This window comes from Saimiri boliviensis, chromosome X (assembly GCF_048565385.1).
Source record: "Saimiri boliviensis isolate mSaiBol1 chromosome X, mSaiBol1.pri, whole genome shotgun sequence".
Taxonomy (NCBI): Eukaryota; Metazoa; Chordata; class Mammalia; order Primates; family Cebidae; genus Saimiri; species Saimiri boliviensis.
In genome coordinates, this window is record NC_133470.1 from 19,931,942 (window position 1) to 19,952,457 (window position 20,516).

General features: G+C 39.1%; 1 protein-coding gene and 1 long non-coding RNA gene across 4 annotated transcripts in view; one reads left to right on the forward strand and one right to left on the reverse strand.

Moving 5' to 3' along the window:
- Positions 1-20,516, reverse strand: part of LOC141582777 (uncharacterized) — a 1,185,669-nt gene that overhangs the window by 847,047 nt on the left and 318,106 nt on the right. The window lies entirely within an intron of this gene.
- On the forward strand, positions 9,668-12,385 carry LOC101036812 (putative ATP-dependent RNA helicase DDX53). The gene has a single exon (XM_003924182.4). It carries the CDS (start codon positions 10,487-10,489, stop codon positions 12,383-12,385), a length of 1,899 nt encoding a protein of 632 aa, XP_003924231.3. The 5' UTR covers positions 9,668-10,486.

Below are 20,516 nucleotides of genomic sequence, written 5' to 3' on the forward strand. Positions count from 1 at the left end.
ATTTTCTTTCTGTCCAACTATAGTCACTTTTTTGTCTATTCAACAAATACAATAAGGTGTAAAGTGATTTGTAAAGTGTAAGGTGATGTGTGGTTCTTGCCCTCATTGAAGTAACCCTATCATTGATCTCAACTGGCTTCCCTTTGCTGAAGAGAAAAAGTTTTTTCTTTGACAACTTAAACTGGGTACTTTGACGTCATAACATCATCCTGGACTTAATGGCAGGTCTGACTTCATGGGCATGCAACCTGTACAGTCACAGAGGGCCCCAAACTCAGAAGGGCCTCACCTCTGGTTTAATGCTCTGTTATCACCGTCTTGAAATTCTTAAATAATTTTATCCTTGAACTTGTGTTTTATAAGTGAAATCCCAGGGGACAAGGGAGCATGGATGAGCAGAGGAGACATGTGCAATATGTGAGTCCCCGACTCCTTGCTTCCTTACTCACAGATTAGCATTAGAGATGCTCTTATGAACACAGAATTCCAGTGGACTCATGATGTGGGGGAGTTCAGTGAGACATAAATGAAGTATATGATCAGTGTGTTATATCTATGACTGAGTAAGCAGGAAAGTGAGGGACCGCTGACATCCTAGAGAGGGCAGTTTTTTATTCCAACAGGAACTGACTTCAGGCATGCAGCAAGAAGGTAAAGACACTCTAAGAAACATGTAGAACCAAGGAACCCTGTCGTATCTATTCTTTTTTTTTTAATAAGCTAAAGATAACCACATGTTCTTGTTTTGTGAAACTCCGTCATATTTATTCTTACTCGTTATTTCCCCATATTAGCCAACCACTTACACTGAAAATGATACTGAAGTAAAGAGAAAAGATAGGGTAATACTTTTTCTTTACCTTTCAGTCTTTCATTACTCAATATTAAGTTGAAGGTAGGGAGTTTTGGTACATATGCTCATATCAAGAAGTTATACAAAAACTTGTGAAATACATATGCATGAAATATGAACTATGAGCTATGAAATATGAGCTATGAAATATGAACTGTGATTCTGTAAAGAAGTGAAATGTTCCTATATTTACATTTAAAACTGGCATTGCACAATGTAAAGATGAATGGTAAAGTATATGTGAGTGATTAAATTTTTTGATTTTGCTCTACTCAGAATAACATCAAATAGCCGATTGAAAACACCATGACAAGTTGAGAGAGAGACTGCAGAAGACAAAGCTTTATATTTTAGTAGACTTAATGAAGGTTTTTACTGCTTTTTCAACAAGAGCTTTCACATTTTCATTTTTCATTGCCTTCTCCCACCCACAAATTATAAGTGATACTTCTTGAGGGTAGAAAACAGCAAGAAACATACAAGTGAGGTTCTTGAATAAAACCCATCAGGAAACAAGTGACTGGACTGGAGAGAAGAGGATGTGAGCAAATGAATAGAGGACTCTTCATCTGCCAAGCTGAAAGAATATAGTTGATTGCAAAAGCATAAAGGATTAGCACATTGTTGAGCAAAAAAAAAAAAAATGTATTTAAGACATATTGTGATACACACAAATGATGGTTTTTAAAATACTGATATAATTTTCAATGCAAACACTCAAGGATGCAAGCGACCAGCCCAATAAATAATCAAGCAAACAAACAAGCAATCAAATAGCCAGCCATCGAAATAGTACTTTAAGTTCTAGAGTGGCGGGCAGGGTAAAATAGAGATGAACTGGAGGCTGGGACAATAGGTCAAAGAAGGTTGCATTTGATAGAATCTTCAAAATGTTAAAGAGCTACTTAAGATCTAAGAATAAAACCCCAGCAGTGGTCTTTTAATCTTAGAAGATCCATCGTTTCATATTTAGAGCCTTTCCTTTAAAAGTGTCTACTACCTGAGGTAACCTCTCCTTCCAATCTCTTCTCAGAAGTCTCTTCTTGAAAGAAAATGCATAGTTATCCTTTCATTACTTTTTAAATGGTCCCACAGACACTTTACTGTAACAACTCATGGACTGAAAGCCTTTCTCATAGATACAGCTCTTGGGCTGAGTGTGATCAAGCTGCACAAGGCCCTGTGGACAAAAGACAAACATCCAGATATCAAGGTAATTACCCTGGAGACCAAACATCATGCTGTTTGTTTTTCTGCCTTGTCTGGTCATCTCCTCCCCTTGTTGCGGTATTCATGCTTGAAGGAACAGATGTTATTCATGCTAAAAAAGCAAGCCTCTTGTCCTCCTTGCTCATCAAGCACAGCTCATTTCATGCTGGTGCTCGCTCTGTGGGTAATAGGTGCATTTAATAAAACTGGCCATCACTCCAGAATGACAGAAGAGCACTCTACAGAGGTCAGTGGCTTTGGGCCATGCCCTGTGTTAATACAGAATGGGGCAATGCTCACAAGGAGTAAGCATTTTGTTATGACTGCAGCCTGACTTCCAACCTTGTTTCTTTCCAACTCCTCCTGGCTCTGAACATGGAAGGTACTTTCCTTCCAAAGGCAGCTTTATAAAGAGTGAACTCTTTCTAATTTATTTAGCTTTTCTTGTGCCAATATCCTAATAGTTAGACAGCAACTCCCAGTAAGTGGTTGATTACATTCAAGCAAATACACAGCTGAGCAATTAAGTGCATTCACTTGCACCTTAGAAGACATGAGGTGGTAGGATTATCTCATAGAAATAATTATGGCTGCTCTATCCTGCCTTTCTGTGGTTTGGGAAAAAATTGGCTCTTGAAGATGGCTTTGGGTCAAGTGAGCTGTTGCCTGGTTGTTTCTGACTGAGAGGTATTTAGATGCATTGTTTTTTAAAATTAGGTTTACACTAAATGTCATGCCAGTCTTTCGCAAAATGGACATTTTCAAGCTGAGAACAGGGATCCCCGTGCCCAGTACAGACTTGGTGAATCAGGTGATTTTGAATATATTACGTGTATTGTAATTGTCAAAGAGTCGTTAGCAAGCATTTCTTTGGGAAACAGTCTTATGGACAGAACAGTTGAGAAGCAGGAAAACAGCATCTTAGTTGACCTTAAGCAAGCCTCTAATGTCTCTATGCCTCAGTTTCCCTTACCATTATTACCTACCTCACAGAGTTGTTGTGGGATGCAAATGAACAGTGCATAAGAAAGTAACTTATAGACTGTTGAATATTGCAGACATGATACAGACACATGCAAAACTATTGGGTTTAGGTCTTGCACTGTTTGGTGGGTGCAACAAATTCAACAGAAATAATTTGTTCACCAAAGAATTTTGTTCTGCAGGAGGGAGGTGAGACTAGTCAGGGCCAGATACTGTAATAATAACTATAATTTATATAACAGGAAAATGGGTGTGTGGGAGGGGAGACTACCATTTGTTAAATGCGTCAGTGACAGTCACAAGCATTGTTAGCTCGCTGAAATCCCACAATGACTCAACACATTTGCATCAGGATCACCCTTTCTTCATCTATTGCAGAAAGAGACAAAAAATCAGGGTATCTTGAAATAAAAATGAAGAGCTGCTTCAGTATATAGGCAATAAATAGTAGAAGTATGTGAAATTGGTGATGATAGCTAAAATTTTAGAAAGCAGGACGGTGTAAGCAGAAGCAGCTGTGGCCAAGGCTGAACAAAAACAAACAGGAGAACTGGAGGCAAACCACGTGTGGGATAAAGATAAAAGACAACAAGAAAAGTGGTCTTAAAATGCTTCATAACATGGTATGTTAATTATACTCAGGAGTATTGTCACATTTTCTAATCGCTATTGTACTCTATTAATATGCTTATTTTATAGGCTAAATGTTAATTAATTTATTAGTTTTGACCCAAGTAGACTATAAGGATATGTACTGTTATGTCCTCATATCTTTCAGTATCCACACAAAGCCCTGCTCTATCTAATTTATTTATCTGGAATCAATTTATGCCAGTTATACAAGGTGAAATTACAGTGCTGGACAGTTTCTGTAGGAATTGCATGGCAGCTTCCAAGTACAATGTAGAGGCAGACTTACTATAAGCAAACACCAGGCTAGAAAGAGGGCAACAGAGAAGATTCTTTACTAACTCAGACTCCCTTTCTCTTGGCAAACTCTTCATTTATAAACCTAGGTCATCTTGTCTACAATGTAATATTTATGTTAATATATAAACTATGATAACATTCTCTTGATAGTTAATCAAGTAATATATAAATTGCCTAGCACAAAAAGCAGTTCTTCATTTTCATTTGTTCAATTCTTTCTCATAATATCACACATTGAAATCTAAAACTCAAACTGACCCAAACCATCCTTCTCCATTTCCCCTTTCTCCTTAACCTGAATCTTCACTCCTAGTCCTCCAGGATGCCCTGATTTCTTCGCAAAGGCCACATTGTTCTTTCCCCTGAAACTTTAACATCCTTCTATCTCTAATTTCATACTTCCTACAGTATCATATCAGACCTACTTCCCTTATAGGTCTTTGAATCAACTGTCCAGCCTCTCCAGCCGCCCTTCAGTCCTTCTTGCCGGCAACCATGATTCATACCTAATAGCATTCTAATTTGTGTTTGTTTGCAAATTGTCTTAGTCCAGTCAGACTGCTACGAGAAAATATCATAAACTGGATGGCCTACAAACAACAGGAACTTATTTCTCACAGCTCTGAGCCTGGGAAGTCCAACGTCAAGTTACCTGCAGACTTGGTGTCTGGTAAGGGCCTGCTTCCTGGTTCATAGATGGCAGCCTTTTCATTGTGACCTCACATTGCAAAATGGCATGGGGTTTCTCTCAGGCCTGTTTTATAAGGGTAAGCTAATCCCATTCACAAGAGCTGTACTTCCACGACCTAGTGACTTTCCAAAGGCCCTATCTGCTAACACCACCACCTTTGGGGTTAGGATTTCAACATATAAACTTCAGGGGAACAAAAACATTCAAACCACATTTAATGTTCTAGAGCAGTTCTTACAAGCACTACAGTTTCAGATATAACAATAATATTTCAAAGCCCAATTAGGCTACTGGGCATTAGATTTACATTCTTTCTAGCCCTAGGGGAGACCCTTAAAAATAATTTGCAATCCTTATTTCACTTTTAAAAGTATATTTTACAAAAGATAACAGGGCATAAAGTTAGAATAAAAAAGTTTAAATTGACCGAATTTAGATTTGGGTAAAAAAAAAATTATTATTCCTATTTTTTTTTTTTCATTTTGATATGGTCCAGAGGAAACTGTCAGGAAAATCCTTGGACAGGGAATCTCCATAGTTGTCTCTCTATACATACAGTTTCTGTAACAGGGATAATTGATACTTGGAGAGTTCCTACTATGAACCAAGTAGTATAACTTTGTGTGTGTGTATGAGACAGGTACTAGTATGCCATTCTACAGATAGCAAAACTAAGACATAAGAATTTTGGAATTTTCTCAAGGACTGACAGTTAACAAATGGTGAAAGTGATATCTGAGCCCAGTTATTCAAGGTCCAGTGTTCTCGACTGCTAACTACACCACACTGCTGCTATTGCTTTAGACTCTGTGGTATGAGTATGATTTTGTGCACAAAATAAACACACAATAGGTACAATGATAACAGCAGCTTTTGCCATAATATAGCACATCTATTGAACAGAATAATGGCCAGATATATATCATTCCAAGAAGACTATTTCTATAAAGAGTATTTATAAATTATAAAGTGCTGTACAGATGCAAAACCAACTGTAGTTATTATAATCAACAATGCTAACTGGAATTCCATAAGTCAACTTTGCCTAAGACCATCACAGCAGACTTACTAAACACTATCCATATCATTTCTAAGGGAGTCCCATATATGAAACTATTTTAAGCCAGCAATATTAACTTATCTTTAAGAGAGTTTTGTAGAAATCAGAGTGATTGAAAATTGGCTCAATTCACTGCCTGCAATATTTCACTCTCTTACTGTTGCCTCTAAGATTATAGGGACTTCCCTAAGCAAAGTGGTAGAAACCTTCGTTTTTTTTCTTCTTTGGGGGAAATTTTTTACATCCCCACTACCAGAAGTTCGACTCTTCATCTTTGCCTCTCTCGGCCCTAGAATCTTTAGCCAGCCGCTACACTAAAAAGCATCTAACTGACAAATCCACATTTTTTGTGCTTTGTTTTTCCAGAGCACGTTAATAACATACCAAGCCATAAGCAACAAGGGTACATATTTAGTGGGAATATTTCAGATACACTAAATAAGCCCACTGTAGAGATACTTGGAGCAAAGAATATTACACTGATGGCCCTTAATTTAGCTGACAAACATTTTTTCCAACTGATGAGGCCAATCGTAAATGGTAATGAATCATCCTGAAGGCACAATCCCTCTCAGTATCTTCAATATGCACAAGTCTTCTATCAGTTCTGTGTCATCACAGTAATTCACCACAGTGAGTTCCACTATAAAGTGCACTGCTCTCTACTCAAATTTTATAACTACCCCTCTCCCAACAATATGACTTTTCTTCAGTTCACTTTCATGGCTTCTTCTATTCTTCCGTATCAACCACATAAAGCAAGAATAGAAGCAAGTCACTTCATAGTAAAGGAGTAATGTCCTCTACCATGTTCGTGACTGTCTACAAGTCAAGAAATGGTTCTGGCCGGGCGCGGTGGCTCAAGCCTGTAATCCCAGCACTTTGGGAGGCCGAGGCGGGTGGATCACGAGGTCGAGAGATCGAGACCATCCTGGTCAACATGGTGAAACCCCGTCTCTACTAAAAATACAAAAAATTAGCTGGGCATGGTGGCGCGTGCCTGTAATCCCAGCTACTCAGAAGGCTGAGGCAGGAACCCAGGAGGTGGAGGTTGCAGTGAGCCGAGATTGCGCCATTGCACTCCAGCCTGGGTAACAAGAGTGAAACTCCATCTCAAAAAGAAATGGTTCTAGATTTATACTCTCAACAATTTCATGAGTACCGTTGGTCAATTCCAGAAAGAATTTGGAACCTCAATTTTACTTTCTCTGTAATAAGGGAGAAAACAAAATGATCTCTGATGTACCCAACACCTATCGAATTTTATGGTTCTGTAATATTAAGTATTATTCAAAGTAAAGATGGAGGCATAAAGACAGAGAAACATAATACATTCTTCAAGGGATAAAAGCCACATGTAACTAGACAAATCCCCTTTTAATATAGTTCATAAACTAGAAGACACTGAAAATGCCTTAAAATTCCTAATATAACTCATGGAGAAGTATGGAGGAGTTGTAATGCGACTTGATCAGAATACATCTGCTTGAATAACCAGAGGGGGGAAAAAAACACATGGTTAGGTAATTTGTATTTATCCAGAGCGGTGTTTTCTAAATTACATTCCAAAGAACGTTATTAATTGTATAAAATAAATAATAAGGATTGCATTTAAATGGTGACTGAGCCCTTGAGGGTTGTCTGGACTTAGTGGCTCATTTCCATAAAAGAGAGCATAGAAAAGGAGAAATAATAATTTTACAGTGTGTGAGACCTGAATAACATGAAATATCCAAGGGACAGAGGTTGACATTACCAAAGATGGGCCACACTGACATCAGGTACCTATCTCCCCAATATGATGTGATGAGACGGGCTCTTCACCTCTGTGATTTTTTTTTTCCCCAAAAGCCCATAACCTCAGTCTAATCTTGAGAAGTTACATCAAGCATACCTTCTGAAGGATATTCTACAAAATTCCTGATCATTACTCTTCAAAACTGGAAAGATTATGAAAAATAAGAAAAAAACTGAGAAACTCTCACAAACCATGCATAATGAAATGTAGTATAGTGTCTTGGAATAGATCTTGAAACAGAAAAATACATTAATGGAAAACTGTAGTATAAAGTCTGGAATTTAGTTAATGGTAACACACCACTAGTGTTTTCTCATATTTGACAAATGTATCATGATAATGTGATATGATAAGATTAGAGGAAACTGAAACTGGCTGAGGCTATATGGGAACCTCTCTGTATTACTTCCGTAACTGTTCTGTACATCTAAAATTATTCCAAATAAACAGCTTATTTAAATAATTGATGAGGATATCCATCGGCAAATTTGTTTAGGAAACTTTGGATTAAACAATTGATTTTTCTCAATGTCTATAGTTATCATAGCTGCTGGAATATCCAATAAGTATTGTGACTTTAACAGAGAATAGACGATGCTGTGTTTCCCAAATGTATTTGACCAGAAATATTTTTCTTCAAATAGCATCTTTTAGAAAAAGTACTGACACAGAGAAGTTTTCTCCCAATGCGTCACAGATTTCTGTCGTATAGTAGACCATGATCAAATTTTAATCAGTGACTGACTGAAGAGAGAAAGATGCTATGGACATTGAATTGGCAGAAGACGTGAAACTAGAGGCCAATGTGATGGATGAGAGAATAATCATTAAAATTATATTTAACAGACTTATCAGTAGACTAAACTTAAAAAGGTAACTATAAAAGGATACATATACAGTCTTCCTTTAGGTAAGCAAATTTAAAAAACAAACAAACAAACAAACAAACAAAAAAAAACTGAGTAAGTAAGAGAAGCAAGAACTTAAATGCCTATCATGTTACTGCGAGCCACTTTGTGCCTCAGGAGTTCTCAGGTCAAATTAGAATTGTCATTCTCAGTCAAGATGCCCTAATAGTAGTAGTAAGGCCATTTCTGCAGATTGTTTGCTTGTTATTTTTTATTTCTTTGTGTGCTTGTTAGTTCTTTGTGCTACACTGTAAATGGTCCTCAATGAACCATTTCCAGTGGAGAGGGAATAGGATGACGTGTGTCTTGGAAACCATGTCATAGCAAGAAATGTCGAAGGAACTGGGAATGTTGCCCTGGTGCACAGAAACCTTTGACAGAGTCCAGGCAAAGTGGCTCACACCTGTGATCCCAGCATTTTGGGAGGCCGAGGCAGGTGGATCACCTGAGGGTCAGGAGTTTGAGACCAGCCTGGCCAACATGGTAAAAAGCCCGTCTCTACTAAAAATACAAAAAATTAGCCAGGTGTGGTGGCAGGTGCTTGTAATCTCAGCTACTCAGGAGGCTGACGCAGGAGAATCACTTGAACCCCGGAGGCGGTGGTTGCAGTGAGCCAAGATGGCGCTATCGCACTCCAGCCTGGCCAACAAGAGTGAAACTCCATCTCAAAAAAAAAAGAAGGAAAAGAAAAGAAACCTTTGACAGGTCCTTAAGTACACAAGGCTACAGAAGAATCAAGCCTATTCTGTATAACTTCAGAAGTCTGAAGAAGGACTTAAGGGCAAGAAGCCGCACATCTGGGTTCAAAAATACTTCTGTGACCATTAAACACCTTCATAATGGAATGGATGTTCTTGAAATGAAGAGAGCTCCCTGACTCTGAGTCTGTCTAAATAGAAGCTGGATGTCCCTCAGTCCAGACTGCTGCTGGAATGTCTTCTACGTGTACCTAATAAATGAGTTCTACACGGCCTTCCAGTGCTAGGGTCTCAGAATCTATCAAACCACAGGGAAGGAAAAAAATGAAGAGGCACTGAGAAAAGTCACAAACCATTGAAAACAGCCCCTGAAGTACCTCAGGCAGCACTCTACCTCTCTTCTAACCATCACCCCTAGAGTGTGCACCTAAGAGATTTCTGATTAGTGTAATTTAGGACTAGTGGCTCAAGCCTGTAATTCCAGCACTTTGGGAGACCGAGGCGGGTGGATCACGAGGTCAAGAGATCAAGACCATCCTGGTCAACAAGGTGAAACCCCGTCTCTACTAAAAATGCAAAAATTAGCTGGGCATGGTGGCGCACGCCTGTAATCCCAGCTACTCGGGAGGCTGAGGCAGGAGAATTGCCTGAAGCCAGGAGGCGGAGGTTGCGGTGAGCCGAGACCGCGCCATTGCTCTCCAGCCTGGGTAACAAGAGCGAAACTCCGTCTCAAAAAATAAATAAATAAATAAAAAAGGCCAGTTTCCACTAGAGGACAGGGAAGTGATGGATTTATCTTGACAAAGTATTGTATTCACTCCAGAAGAAATCTGCCAAAATAAATAGACTCACAGACATATTAATAAGTAAATTTTCTTCTTTAAATCCACTACTTTTTTTCTCTTAGAGAAATAAATGCCTTATCTAAAGGACAATGTGTATACGGTATACATGTTTAAGGCCTGCTTCAAGGCTGCTCTCAAGCTGAGCCAGAACTATCACGAGAAGAGTGACAAGGGTAGCCAGGACACAGAACTTACAGCTGCGCTTACTCTTACGGTGCCGGCAGGGTCAGCCCCGGAGAGTGAGTGCCTCTTTAAATTTGCGTCACAGACGCCTGCTGACCTCACCCCAGTCCCGGCCCTGTGATTGGTCAGGCCGTCGAAGCCTCGCCCCTGCACGTCAAACACTGGTTCCGTAGGGAACGGCTGCGTACCACGTCTACCACCCGGAAATAATCACCGCCGCCATCGTTGCTGCAGAGGGCAACGGAGAAGCGGCCGCAGACCTGCCTTCCCAACCTTCCCAACCGTATGTAGGCGAAAAGCCAGTGCTGATACTCCCGCGATCCCACAATGTCCCACCGGGCCCCAGGGTGCAAGAGGGCGGAGTCTAATTCAAGAGATCTTGGGGCCTGCTGGGATGGCGGCAGAGGCGGCAGAGGCAGGGGCTGGAGCGGCCCCTCAGGCCCTCGGGGACCTAGAGCAGCTGGCTCCGGTGAACCACCACTGAGCTTTAAGATAAAGAACGATATGGTTGGTGCGGTAATTGGTCGCTGCGGATACAAAATAAAATCCCTAGAACAGTCAACAAACACCTCAATACACATCGTAAAGGGGGCATCTGAAGCAGAAGTAAACATTTTTGGTAACAGGGAAATGAAAGCAAACGCCAAAGCAGCCATAGAGACTCTTATTAGAAAACAAGAAAGCTACACCTCAGAATCCAGCGTTACTAATGCTGCATTCCAACCCCCTATTGGAAGAAATGGACGCAGAAATGACAGTGTTAGAGAAGCGCGGCCATCGTTAGATTGGGATCGAATTAGGGCAGTCCGCCTGGAGAGGGAAAGGAGCAAATGGGCAGATCTACCACCAATTAAGAAAAACTTTTACATAGAATCCAAGGCAACAAGCTCCATGTCTGAAATGCAGGTGATTAAATGGAGAAAGGAAAATTGCGATGTAACGTGTGATGACTTGAAAAACGGTGAAAAGCGTGTCATCCCCAAACCCGCTTGTACGTTTGAAGACGCTTTTCGGCAACACCCTGATCTTTTGAAAAGCATACGAAGGGCAGGATTTACAAAGCCAACACCAGTTCAATCCCAAGCATGGCCAATTATTCTACAAGGAATAGATCTTATAGGAATTGCGCAAACTGGAACGGGGAAAACGTTGTCCTATTTAATGCCTGGGTTTATTCATCTTGATTCTCAACCAATAGCTAGAGAGCAAAGGAATGGTCCTGGGATGCTGGTTCTTACACCCACTAGAGAGTTGGCTCTTCGGGTGAAAGCTGAATGTTCAAAGTACTCATATGAAGGTCTTAAAAGCATCTGCATATATGGTGGTCGAAACAGACAAGAGCAAATAGAAGACATTAGGAAAGGTGTGGATATCATTGTGGCCACTCCTGGGAGGCTGAATTACCTACAGATGAATAACTCTGTCAGCCTAAGAAGCGTAACCTACTTAGTTATGGATGAGGCAGATAAAATGCTGGATATGGGATTTGAACCCCAGATAATGAAGATTTTATTGGATGTGCGCCCAGACCGGCAGACTGTCATGACAAGTGCAGCTTGGCCAGATACCGTTCATCGACTGGCACGTTCTTATTTGAAAGATCCTATGATGGTTTATCTTGGTACTCTGAATCTCACTACCGCAAATGCAGTGAAGCAAAATATAATCGTTACCACAGAAAAAGGAAAACGAGCTTTCGTCCAAGAATTCATAGAGAACCTGATGCCAAACGACAAAGTCATCATGTTTGTCAGCCGAAAATGTATTGCTGATGACTTATCGAGCGACTTCAATATCCTAGGCGTATCTGCAGAAGCACTGCATGGCAACAGAGATCAGAGTGACCGAGAACGAGCATTTGAGGACTTTGAAAGTGGAAACATAAAGCTACTGCTTGCAACCGATTTAACTGATTTAACAGCCAGAGGCCTTGATGTTAATGATGTCACACATGTCTATAATTACGATTTCCCACTGAATGTAGAAGAATACATCCACAGAGTAGGGCGCACTGGACAGGCAGGAAGGACGGGCACATCAGTTTCTCTCATCACTCAGAGAGATTCGAAAATGGCTAGTGAATTGATTAAAATTCTGGAAAGGGAAAATCAGAGTGTTCCAGAAGATCTGGTACTAATGGCTGAGGAATACAAGTTAAATCAACAAAAGAGAGACACAGAGAAACAACCAAGAAAACCTGGACAAAGACGCAAGGAGTTTTATTGATGTTTAAGTTGCAAAGTTGTACCAGGCTACTAGAAGATTCCAGGCATGTTAATGTTATGCAGTATTGAATACACATAAGGAAGTATTGGAAACATACTGGCCATTTGAAGAGACAACTAATTCTTAAATAATACTGGTAAACTTTCAATATTGTGTCTGTTCCTTAATAAAAATGAGGCCTCCCCAATGAGAGAGTGAGAGAATTTGTGAAGAAAAAGCAAATGTTATATATTGGTTAAAGTTTGATTTCTTTTTTAAAATACTTTGATTTTAGGTTTGGGGTATATGTGAAGGTTTAGTTACATAGGTAAACACCTGTCACGGGGGTTTGCTGTACATATTATTTCATTACCCAGGTATTAAGCCCAGTGCCCAATAATTATCTTTTCTGCTCCTCTCCCTCTTTCCAGCGTCCCCCATAAAATAGACACCAGTGTCTGCTGTTTCCTTCTTTGTGTTCATAAGTTTTCATCATTTAGTTCCCACTTATAAGTGAGAACATGTGGTATTTGATTTCCTGTTCCTGTGTTAATTTTGTAGTCTGCTATGTCCATTTGTCTTCTCTAAAACGCTTGGTAGAAGACAACAATGGTGCTTTTCTAGCTTTCAAATAGTACTAAAGTGAAGCATAGCTTCATGCTTATCCAGTCAAAAGTTTCTCCCCCACACCCTCCGGCAGTTGGTGCCACAACAATTCTTAAAGTTATTTCCACTCTCATTCTCCACTTTTTTTAGTTCATTAGAAAATAAATGCTAGATTTTTTTAGAAGATTCCATGATTCTATTTTTATCAGAATGATGTCACCAACAGAGCAGGACGTCTGACTCACTGGGAACCAGTCCTTGTATGTGTTTTGTCACTAACACTTGGTTAAAATTCTGAGAAAATCGCTTGCCTTCTCTAGGCCTCAATTTCTCCACTCATAAAATGAGATAGTTGTGTTAATTAATTTAGGGGTCCCTGTCACCTCTAAAATTCTGTGATAACGAAAACTGTATACCCAAGCCTTGTGGTAATACTTCCTCGTCTAATCTAGGGGAATATGCCTCCTTGTATAATAAATTGAACAAAACAGCCCTTTTCAATGACAAGAAAGTGCATTCTGCATTTATACAGATTTTGCAATGTAACTGGTTGGTTTTCCTTTTATTCTTTGCTTTTATTTTCATCAGGTTTTATTTTAATTCAGTTGGTCCTGGGAAGGTCAAAACCATATATGTACACATATATCTGTGAAAAAAATTAAGGTGACAGAAAAATTCATCTACTGGGAAAAACATCAAAACCAATCAAACAGCATTTTTGCCGTAAGAACCAATTTTAGTAAAACTCTTCCTAATTCCATTTATAATTCTACCTCTTATGCCTTATTTAGAGGCAGTGTGCTTCTCACATCTGTAAAAAGACATCCTCACAATGATGCTGAGTAAACTTTAAAATTCAGTGTTCATGAAAAGATTAGAATTAGTTATTTCTGGCAAAATCGAGAAAAATTAAGGCACCAATCTTTTTTCCTCAGCCTGCCTCAGTTGTGACTACAATTAAGTCAGAAAATATGGGAAAGAAAGAAGTAAAGGCTCTAGGTATAGGTATTTACGTTTTAAAGTACGGACTTTAAAGGTTTTTTGAAATGTAGACCTCAATATCTCTTGATACAATCAATAACAATTGTCAACATTTTTGAGTGATACATACCTGGCGCTTTATCTCACAATCTCTAATATCTGTAAGAAACCCACTCAGAAGGTAATCTTACCTGTGTTTTGCAGAGGATGAAGCAAAGTCAGAGAAGCTAACTTGCCGAAGGTCCCTAAATCTGGTTAAAGAGAAATTAAGTTGTATTTTCACCAGGAAGTGCTTGATTCCAATATTTACATATTTTTAAATTTCAGTATAGTAATTTTGTGTAAGGCAATATGCTTGGCTTGTCTTGGGGTTCTCTACAAGTTCAGATTTAGTGATACAGAAAAGTGTGTGCAAATTTAATGCAAAGGCAATCTATAGCAGAACTATAATAGAAGCTCAAATGGCTTAGGGATGTTAACTCAGAGGAAAAATGATAAATGTGTAGCAAGTTAGACTATATGTTATTTTCCAGAATTATTCTTAGGGGCAATGCTATATTTGTTTTAAAAAATGCAACAATTAAACCACTTGAGATAGTACATTTCCATAATCATATTTAAGTAACAGTAACAAGAAAAATTATCACTCAATGTCTATGAGTAAGAAAATGAAGGAAATATGCCTTTCTTCTACAAGAAAAGGCTGAAAAGAAGAACTAGGATATAGAGAAAGATAAGTAGAAATAGAGGAGTGATTGTCAACCAAGGGCGATTTTGTTCTCCAGGAGACCTTTGACAGTATCTATAGACAGTATTGGTTGTTACAACTGTGGATGGGTGGTGAGGTGTTACTGGCATCTGGTGGGTAGAGGCTAGTCACCCTACAATCTACAGGACAGCTCCATACAACAAAGAATTATCTGGCCCAAAACGATAGTTCTGAATGGGGCATCCCTGAGACAGCCTAAGAAAAACAACCAAAACCAACTGCATAGTAATCAAAAAGGCACTTCAAAGAAAAAGAAAAGTAGAGGGTTTCTAAGCTGTATTTTGTGGGTTTTGCGGAAAAAACTACAAGCATACTGTCTTTGGTATGGTCTACATTGCTGGTTCTCTACTAGGATCAATTTTGTCAATGTTTGGAGACAGACAGACTGGGTTGTTGTATTAGTCCATTTTCATACTGCTATGAAGAAATATCCAAGACTGGTAATTTATAAAGAAAATGAGGTTTAATGGATTCACAGTTCCACATGACTGCGGAGGCCTCACAATCATGGCGGAGGGTGAAGGAGGAGCAAAGGCAAGTCTTACGTGGGGAGCAGGCAGGAGAGCCTGTATAGGGGCACTCCCCTTTATAAAACCATCGGATCTCGTGAGACTATCACAAGAACAGCACGGGAAATTCCCACCCCCACGATTCAATTGCCATCTACCAGGTCCCTTCCCTGAGGATGCCGCTAAACATCACACAATGCATAGGAGAGCTCCCTTCAACAAAGAATTGTCTGGCCTGAATGTCAGTAGTGTCAGTTGAGAAACCTTGCAATAGATTAAGCAAAAATAAAAGCACAAACCTAGTTGCAGAGAAGCCAAATGTGGACTTTAGGAAGGAAATCAAAAAGTGATACTCATTTGTTGTGCACTTTGCAACATAAAACTCTCCACTGGCCAGGCGTGGTGGTGCACACCTGTAATCCCAGCACTTTGGGAGGTCAAGGTGGGTGGATCACCTGAGGTCAGGTGTTAGAGACCAGTCTGACTAACATGGTAAAATCTCATCTCCACTAAATACAAAAAATTATCCAGTTGTGGTGGTGAGTGCTTGTAATCCCAGGTACTCAGGAGGCTGAGGCAGGAGAATTGCTTGAACCTGGGAGGACGAGGTTGCAGTGCGATGAGATCGTGCAACTACACTCCAGCCTGGGCAACAGAGCGAGACTTTGTCTCAGAAAAAAATTTTAAAAACCTCCACCAACTTTCCTTTCTTTGGTAGAATCTGTATTTCTCAGCTGGAGTTGATTTTGCTCCCTAAGGAACATTTGGCAACGTCTGGAGACAATTTTAGTTGTCCCAGCTAGGGGCAGCATTGCTACTGGCATCTAGTGGGTGGAAGTCAGGGATAAACATCTTATAATGCACAGGACAGTACCTTACAACAATGGATTTTTCAGTCCAGAATATATGGTGTTGAGGTCAAGAAACTGATTGGTTGCATTGATTGACCAATACAAGTTTTGTGTCACTAAATTCTGTTTCAGAAATTCCAAGAAATACTGAGTTCTACATACAAATTGGAACAGATGGAAAGCAAAGCACTGAATATACACAGGAGTCAAAGTATGAGGATTCAACCGACCTCAAAGTTATTCATAAGATTCTCACCATGGTAACTGACAGTCCGTAGGCATTCAACAAATATTGAGTCCCTTCCACATTTCCCTCTCCCATCACCCACTATATAATGCTTGTTCATTATTCTGGGTGTTGCTCAGGCTTTCCCTACAATTTGGAATCCCCTTTCTCTTTCCTCTCTGCCAAGACAAATCACATTTACCATTCTGGGTCCAGCCAAAGTGCCGCATCGTCCCAAAGTTCCTATCTACTCTCCTTCGTTTCAAAACTGCTGCAGTTACAGTTCTTGTTATCTAAGAATAATGTTGACATTTACACTATACTAGCTTGCATTCCTACAGAGACAACTTTAAAGAAATAAAATGAATTAAGAGAAATTGCACTATCAAGTATTTAAATACATTATCAAAAATATAACAGTTCAAAGAGTTTTATCCCATGTGATTAACAAATCATGAGAGAACTGTTGAGAGCTAAATCTGCATAGGAATCTAGTAGGCAATAAAGGTAGACAGTTTAAAATCAGTGAAGAAAGAAAAACCTACTCCAAACCAAGTAAGTAAAATAAATAAATTAAAAATGCATAATATATAGCAGAACAATTGATCAACCAAAAACTCCTCCTATTAGAAAATAATTCCCACTAGATTATTGCTTTTATAAAAAGCAAAAGAACGTCAAGTTTATATAGAGAAATCGTTTCTGATATCAATGCGGAAAATAATTTTTAAACATAAAAGCAACCACACAAAAATAAAGGTAAATATGAATATGTTTGACAATCTTCTTAATGTCAAAAATACTATCAAAGGCAAAGGAAACACCAGAAAAATAATTTAAAATATATAATATGGTCATAGCTATTTATATTTTATATGCAGAACTTTTTACAAAGAAAAAAATAAAAGATGAATAAATATGGGTAAAATGTAAAAGGCAAGTTACTAGACAAGTGAACAACATATATATTAAAAAGTATTTGACTTATTTAACATCAAATGAATTAAAATTAAACCAATTATATAACTTTTCTCTAGCAAATTGGGCTAAGATTCTTTTTTTTTTTTTCTTGTTTTTTTTTTTGAGACGGAATCTTTCTCTGTTGCCCAGGCTGGAGTATAGTGGCACGATCTTGGCTCACTACAACCTCTGCCTTCCTTGTTCAAGCTATTCTCCAGCCTCAGCCTACCGAGTAGCTGGGACTACAAATGTGTACCACCACGCCTGGCTAATTTATTGCATTTTTAGTACAGAGGGGGTTTCACCCTGTTAGGATGGTCTCCATCTCCTGACCACGTGATCTGCCCGCCTCAGCCTCCCAAAGTGCTGGAATTACAGGTGTGAGCCACCACACCCAGCCAGATTCTTTTTAAGTACCTAATGCTACAAAGGATGCAGGGATATAAACACTGATAAATTAAAATTTGATTTAATTATATTCTGTGAAAGGATAGTTGAGATTATATATACATAATCTGTATATGTTTAATAGACTTTGGTTTCATATTACTACTTCCAGAAATTTATCCCAAAGAGATAATCAGATATACATACCAATATTTATAATCAAGGCTATTTATCATAGTGTTATTAAACAATTTTTTTAAGCCTCGAGGCCTAATGATAGGATACTAGTTAAATTGCAGCATATCTATTCTTGATTTGGAATAGCAGAAATCATGTTCTTCACAAATATTTTTAAATGTAAGGAAAAGCAGTTTATAGAATGATATCGATTGTTTTTAGAAAACTACATTGGCCCATGTATCTATATAAACAAAAACATATGAAATGGACACACACAGATACATACACACATTAATGATAGCCATGGTTTTCTATATTATGGGATTATAGATAGTTTTTCATTGTTGTTGTTGTTTTGGTTTGTTTGTTTTTTTTTTTTTTTTTTTGAGATAGAGTCTCACTCTGTCGCCCAGGCTGGATTGCAGTGGTGTGATCCCAGCTCACTGCAACCTCTGCCTCTCAGGTTCAAGCAATTCTCCTGCCTCAGTCTCTGGAGTAGCTGGGCTTACAGGTGAAGGCCACCATGTCTGGCAAACTTTTGTATTTTTAGTAGAGAAGAGGTTTCACCATGTTGGCCAGGCTGGTCTTGAACTCCTGACCTCAAGTGATCCACCCACCTCAGCCTCTCAAAGTGCTCGGATTACAGGTGTGAGCCACTGCACCCAGCCACTAGATGATTTTAATCTTTATTTTCTAAAACTTCTATGAAATACTTTTATTATAATGAAAATAATGTCAAGTGTAATTTTTAAATAACTATTTCAAAAGTACCTTAATAATTAAATGACCGAAGAAATTAATTCAACCGGCATTGTATTTGAAGGTATTTAAAATACAAGCATCTCTTGTCTTTTCCCCCACTTGAATGTAAATGCCACTAATAGGAAACATCTTTTCTCTAACACTGTATCTTTTTTTTTTAACTTTTAAGTTCAGGGGTACAAGTGCCAGGTTTGTTACATAGGTTAACTTGTGTCATGGGGGTTTGTTGTACAGATTATTTCATCACCCAGGTATTAAGCCCAGTACCTGTTAATTGTTTTTCCTGATCTTCTCCCTACTCCCACACTCCTCCCTCCAAAAAGCACAGTGTGCATTGTTCCCCTCTGTGTCCATGCTAACACTGCATATTAAGTGCTAAAAACAATGCCCGGAGCACTAAAAACATAGTAGGAGCACAGTAAAATCTGAATGAAAATAAGTACATTATTTTATTTTCATTCAGCAAGAGTAAACTTTTCTATTTCTGTTCCTTGTTTTGTCTAATGACAATTGTTGGCCTACACCTCACCTTATAATAAGATAAAATATATGTTGTTTGTATCTTTTACACATGGCACCCACATACAAGGGACACTTTTATCTCAACATACAGACTAGGAGACTAATGCTCAGAAAGGCTGCATAGCTTTCCCACATTCAAAAAGCAGTTAAGTGGAGCTTGCTATCTCTGTGCTGAAAATTATAGATTCAATGAAGAAGCAAGCTAGAGTATACAGGAATATAGGAGAGATGAGAAAGACATTAGGGACCTCAGTTTATAGCCAAATAAGTACCCTGTAAAGGTATTTTTCACACTATGCAGTATTTTTACCACTCTTCTTTTCAGCCCTTAAGTGTCTCTGTGGCTTTCTAGCACTAGAGAAACCTGCATGGTAAACTGAAAGCTTAAAATGAGAGATTTACAATCACTGAGTAATCAGACTTTTCACAAGTCCTTTCAAAACATTAGTCTAAATGGTTTGGTTGGATATCTGTTCACGTAGGCATTTAGTAAACTACAGAACCATGACAACAATAAAAGAAAAGTAAGAAATGATCTGAAGAAAGACTGCAGTAAAGCCTTCATGCTGCTGGCTGAGGGAAGGGATGGGAATATTTGGGGCATGCAAGATAAGCAAAAGAACCTGCCAATCTAACAAGTCTCAATTTATAACTTCTAAAATCTGAATTTGTGGGCATAAAATTATGACGTGCCCCATTAGCCATATTTAGGGTGGCAGACACTGGTGGTTTACCTACCCGGCAGCTACCCCCACCACCTTCCTGCCATGTCCCTTCCTACTTGCTGGTATAACCCACATCCTATTATAAAGATTACAAAAGCTAGACGTTCACTCTCCTAGCCTCCCTTTCAGATAAAGCATGGGTACATGACACGAAGCTGGCCTATGGCACTGACAGGAAAGTCTGCTTGGCAGTTTTAGAGGAAGATCTCTCTCCCTTACAAACAGTCATGTGAGGTCCTTCCTGGTTTCGTACAGTTGTGTGGAGATGAGGCTGTTGACAGTCATTTTTAGACAGCGAAGAGATAAATCTGAAGATGAATACCAGCATGCTAAGTCTGACCAAATGGAAATTTGGAAAGTAGCTGGATCATGTAACTGCGCTGCTGAATTAAACTCTATGTGACAGGTATGGAGGTTTGCAGTTCGGATCTCCATTCAAGAAAGAACTTGCTGATCAGCTGTGAGGAGTGCAGTTAGCTGACAGCCCCCAGCTGCAAACAATCCTTGGTAGCACCAGACCTAAGGCTAACCTCTTCCAGGAAGTCTCAGCCAATAGCTGAGCACAGTGAGACACTAGGGCCCGGTCATTTCTGCTCGAAATTGGACTGTGCTCTGGGCCATATTTGCAGCAGAGCTCCCCATTAGGCTCAGTCTGATTTCTCAGAGCCTCACTG

Bases quoted from the DNA above. Each gene is read 5' to 3' on its own strand.
- LOC101036812 (XM_003924182.4), top strand. From the start codon at position 10,487: ATGTCCCACCGGGCCCCAGGGTGCAAGAGGGCGGAGTCTAATTCAAGA.